Here is a 5132-nt window from a genome sequence, read left to right on the forward strand (position 1 = left end):
GCTCGCTCCCAGCCCTGCGATGGCTGGCCAGCCCCTTCTCCATGCTGGGGTCACCCTGGATGGAGGAGGAGAAGCACCCTTCTGCTGCTGTTTGTGGGGATCCCGCCCTGCCCTGTTCACTGGGAATGTCCCCACACCCTTTCTCCACACCGTTTCTCCACCAAAAGCAAAGCCACCCTGGCCCGTCTCCAGCTGGGGTGATCTGGGAGCAGGGGTGGGAGACGTGCTGCCGGTGACTTCTAACCTCTTCCCTTGCTCCATCACTTTGTTTCCAGGCCCTGCAAGAATTAGCTGCTCAGCACCCCAACATCAAACTGGTCCAGCTAGGTATGGAGCAAGTTTGAACCTCCCTCCTTGCACCCAACATTGCTTCTAGCCCTCTGCTGGCTTCAGGACAGGGACAAGGGGCAGCTTCTTGGGCAACCTGCCTTAAGACTGGCAGCCAGGTAGCTCCAACCTTGCCAGGTGGGGAGGGATGGGTGCAGGCTTCCCCCTCCCAAAAAGAGCTCTCCTGTGGCTGGAAGCGGTCAAACCGGCTTTGGAAGCAGGCAGAGGTGGGTCTGGACACCTCAGCTGAGTAAATTTCCTGGGAAAGGCATGACCTCTCTTCCTAAAAATGCTAAATACAGTGCCTGAGTTTTGGGCTGGGACCCATATATTGGCCAAGCGAAGCAAGGCAAGGCCCAGCAAGCAAACTTACTGAATGGTTCTTAAGAAGGAGAGTTGGTTTGGGGGCTGCTTTGGAGGTGGCCATGGTCAGCATTTCCTTCGCTGCAGGTAAAAAAGGGAGACAAGAAATAAACTAAAAGGATGCAGATGGGAAATCTGGCCTGGTGGTGGTGGTGGTATCCCAGGTTGATGCTCAGACACAGAGGCTTGCTCCAGTTCAGGATGTCTGCAGACTGGACTGTGGAGATGCCCTTTCCCTTGCTCTTGTGGAGGTGGGCTGGATTTGGTGGCCTTCAGCAGCAGCGCCGGGGAGCAGTGGGAGAAGGTGGCAAATGGACTTGGACAGCACAGGGACTTGGGGACTTGAGGGAGTAAAAGGAGAGCAGCCAGGACGGTGTTTGGTGTTGCCAAAGTTGTGGCATTCGCAGTCACGAAGCTTCCAGGATGCTGGGCAGGGATGGGGGCTCGAAGAGGACAGCACTGGGGTAAAGCATGGGGAGATAAGGAGCACCAGGCTGAGGAACGTAGTTTCCTGCACATGTGTTCCCCAGGGATCAGTACAGGTCCAGTCTTGTTCAATAGCTTCATCAGTGACCTGGATGAAGGGACAGTGGTATGGTGATACACAACTGAGGGGAGTGGCTGACACAGAGCTGCACTGCCATTCAGAGAGACCTGGACAGGCGGGAGGCTTGGGCAGAGAGGAACCTTGTGAAGTTCAACAAGGGCAAGTGTAGAGTTCTGCACCTGGGCAGGAATAACCCTCTGCACCAGGACAGTTGAGGGGCTGAACTGCTGGGAAGGAGCTCCATAGAGGACCTGGGAGTGCTGGTGGGCAACAGGTTGCCCATAAACCAGCAATGGGCTCTTGTGGCCAAGAAGGCCAATGGTCTCCTGGGGTAAATGAAGAAGAGTGTGGCCAGCAGGTCAAGGGAGGTTCTCCTCCCCCTCTACTCTGCCCTAGTGAGGCCATCTCTGGAGTATTGGGTCCAGTGCTGGGCTCCCCAGTTCCAGAGAGACAAGGAACTGCTGGAGAGAGTCCAGCAGAGTCTGTGAAGCTGCTGAGGTAGTGAAAATACACCTGGTTCGTTTTAACTTGCCTCCACCTCACGTTGTGCAAACAGTGTTTGCTGTCAGATGGTCTTTTTTGTGTTCTTCACCTTTGAATCTCTGGTTTGTCATATTCATGTAAGATGTTTGTAGGAAGCACCATCAGGTGTGGTGTGGGAAGCTAGAGCTGGGCATACTTTTCTCACAGTTGCAGTGGTCACCTGTGGTACAAACAAAAAGGAATATCATGACCAAAGTCCTTGTGAGACTGAGTCATGGACTTGTAGAATCATAGAATCATTTTTGTTTGGAGGAATCCTTTCAGATCAAGTCCAATGCTTAACCCAGCACTGCCAGGTCCCCACTAACACACGTTCCTCAGCACCACATCTCCACGGCTTGGAAACCCCTGCAGGGATGGGGACTCCACCACTGCCCTGGGCAGCCTGGAACAGGCCTCCACAACCCTTTCAGTCAAGACATTTTCCCTCATATCCAACCTAAATGTCCCCTGGCACAACATGAGGCCATTTCCTCTTGGCCTGTTGCTTGTTCCTTGGGAGAAGAGCCTGACCCTCACCTGGCTCCAGCCTCCTGTCGGGAAGCTGTGGAGAGCCAGAAGGTCTCCCCTGAGCCTCCTTTTTTCCAGGCTCAACTCCTCAAGGTCCCTCAGCTGCTCCTCGCCACACTTGGGCTCTAGACCCTTCCACAGCAGCTTTGTTGCCCTTCTCTGACCACGCTTCAGCCCATCAAAGTCTTTCTTGGACTGAGGGGCCTGAAATTGAACCCAGGATTCAAGGTGCAGCCTCCCCAGTGCCCAGTCCAGGGGAACAATCCTTGCCCTAGTCTTGCTGATCACACTACTGCTGATCCAGGCCAGGCTGCTGGTGGTCTTCTGGAAAGAAAGAAAGGTTAGAAATTAACTCCAAAATGGGCAAGACCTGTCACTTCCTTTTGTTCTTTCTTTTTTTGTCATCCTCTTAATCCTTCCAAGGAGAAAACAGTTTGTTCCTCCAGCAAATTTGTCCCATCTGGCACTAGACACGTGCTGGTCCCACAGACCTGGCCTGTTGAAGCAATGACTCAGCTCATCCAAACGAGGAGTTAATAATTTACCAAAGCAACTGAAAGATCCCTCAAATGTGGTGGAGTGCTGGAGCTTTGAACTCTATTCAATCGTTGTCCAAAGAAAGGTCACCAAAAAGCACCCTGTGATAGGTCCTTCAGCTGGCCACGTGTGTCCTCTTGAATGCCAGGGCTCCATCCCTTCACATACTGCAATGTTACAGCAGATTATCTCATCAAATTCCCCAAAAATGTTTTCATGACACCTTCACGAATGTCTATGCTGCACAAGGCAAGGTGGCAACGAGTCCCAGGCTGCTCAAATATATGCTTACCACCATGAAGACCTCAGGCTAGTAAAAAATACCAAGGAAAAGGGTTGTTCTGCTGCTCCTCAGTCTACGCAATACTCCAAGCAGGGAGCCCGCAGCCTTGGAGGCCTTTCCTAAGTTGGTCATGTCTAAGCGTGAGAACAGAAACACAGCTCAGGGGCCTAAGTGTTGCAAAAAAGAAATCCAGCTGGGTGATCAAGCAGGACCATCAGATTAACACCTCCAGAAAACGTGTGCAGAGATGTGCTCCGGGAGCAAAGTTCACACGCCACCGAGCCCACACGTGGCTACTGATGGCTCCGAAGGGCTTGGTGGTGTACACGCACCGCGCCATTTCAATCGTTTCTGGTTGCTTGAGTGGGGTTGTGCCCACAGCTTGGCCGCAGCATCTGTAGAGATGAGGAAGTTCAGACTTCAGAGCCTGCAACCAAATCCTGCAGGTTATACCCCAAATCTTTTCTTATTTGTACTCAACTCCACTTATCTACAATTCACGATGAGGGTGGTGAGCCCCTGGCCCAGGTTGCCCAGAGAGGTGGTGGATGCCCCATCCCTGGAACCATTCCAGGTGAGGTTGGCCGGGGCTCTGAGCAACCTGCTGTAGTTGCAGATGTCCCTGCTCCCTGCAGGAGGGTTGGACTGGATGGCCTTGAAAAGTCCCTTCCAACCCAAACAATTCCATGGTTCTGTGATGTGTCAGCTCCAAATCCTCATTGGTAAGAATGTGAAGCAAAAAACCCTCTAAACAACAGAAAAAGAAAAGGAAAAAGGAAGGATTTTTGCATACAGATGGCTGCAAAGCCCTTTGAAGTTGTGCTGTGGTTCATTTAAGAACAAATTGTTAAAAAAGGCAAAGGTAGCTCTAAATGCTCAGTCAGAACAGGTATCAACCAGAAAAGGTCTTAATATAATTCAGCAATAAAGTGAATGTGTGTGTCCCCCGCTATGTTAACAGCCCCTGTAGCTGCTGTGCGGCACAGGAGGACTTGGAGAGCAGTGTTAGGTTGCTCCTCCAAAGACAGGGGCTATCCTTAATGTGCCCACCCAGCTGCATTGGCTTCTGGTGGAACTAAAATGTGGAAGCTCAGCGTGCAAGAACCGAGCATTCCTCGTGCAATTCTAAACTCCCTGAATACAGAAAACAAATGTAGCTCAGTTCTTCACTCTGGGGGTGGTGAGACACTGGCCCAGGTTGCCCAGGGAAGTTGTAGATGCTCCATTCCAGGCTGTGTTGAAGGCTAGGTTGTGTGGGGCTTTGAGCAACCTGCTCTAGCAGGAGGTGTCCCTGACCATGGCCAGGAGGTTGGAACTAAATGATATTCAATTTCCCTTCTAACCCAAACGATTCAATGATAAGTTCTTCTTTCTAGTAGCCTCCATGTGAAAAGGAGCTGAATGGAGGTTTCATTCAGCTAAGGCTGTGAAACCAAGAGGTGAGGACAAAGAGCTGCTCATTTCCATGTGCTTGATACCCTGACCCGCTAAACCCAGTTCCCCTGGGTAGCACTGGTTTGAAGGGAGCTGTGCCAGACACAGCACGCTTTCCCGTGGACGCTCTGTGACCCACTGGAGCTCTCCTCCACTTTGCTTTTTGCCCCGGCAGACACAGTGAACTTGCCCAGCATCCAAAGGGCCGTGCAGACTGTGGGGTCTCATCTGAAGGACCAGGGCTTGAACTTGCTCATCAACAATGCGGGTGTCAGCTCCCACGCCACACTGCGCTCCCTGGATTCCCAGGAGATGCTCTCAGTGTTTGCCACCAACGTGGTTGGACCACTCCAGGTTACTAAGGTATCTGTGGACCTTTTGGGTGTCTCCTCCCTGGGGAGATGTTCTCCATGGCAAAGGTGCCCTCAGCGGGGTGGGTTCTTGCTTTCCTGATCAAAGCAGACCGATGGGGGCAAGACAAGGACTGTGGGTCTCCTCTGCCCACTCAGGGGAGCAGGGGGGCAGCTCAGCACACCCCAAACATCTTCCATGCTTTACTCCTCCCCAGCTGGAGCTCCTGCCTGTCCC

At 52.3% G+C, this 5132-nt stretch overlaps 1 protein-coding gene across 1 annotated transcript in view; it reads left to right on the forward strand.

The window, feature by feature from the left end:
• The window catches only part of LOC103774742 (uncharacterized oxidoreductase C663.09c-like), a gene marked incomplete at its 3' end in the record, with an annotated part of 5315 nt that extends 408 nt beyond the window's left edge, over positions 1-4907 (forward strand). Inside the window, 2 exon segments of the mRNA XM_008942166.1 lie at positions 276-327; positions 4720-4907. Of these exon segments, the coding sequence (XP_008940414.1) occupies positions 276-327; positions 4720-4907 (240 nt within the window).
• Positions 4908-5132: the final 225 nt, after the last annotated feature.

This window comes from Merops nubicus, unplaced genomic scaffold (genome assembly GCF_000691845.1).
Source record: "Merops nubicus isolate BGI_N331 unplaced genomic scaffold, ASM69184v1 scaffold8356, whole genome shotgun sequence".
Classification (NCBI taxonomy): Eukaryota; Metazoa; Chordata; class Aves; order Coraciiformes; family Meropidae; genus Merops; species Merops nubicus.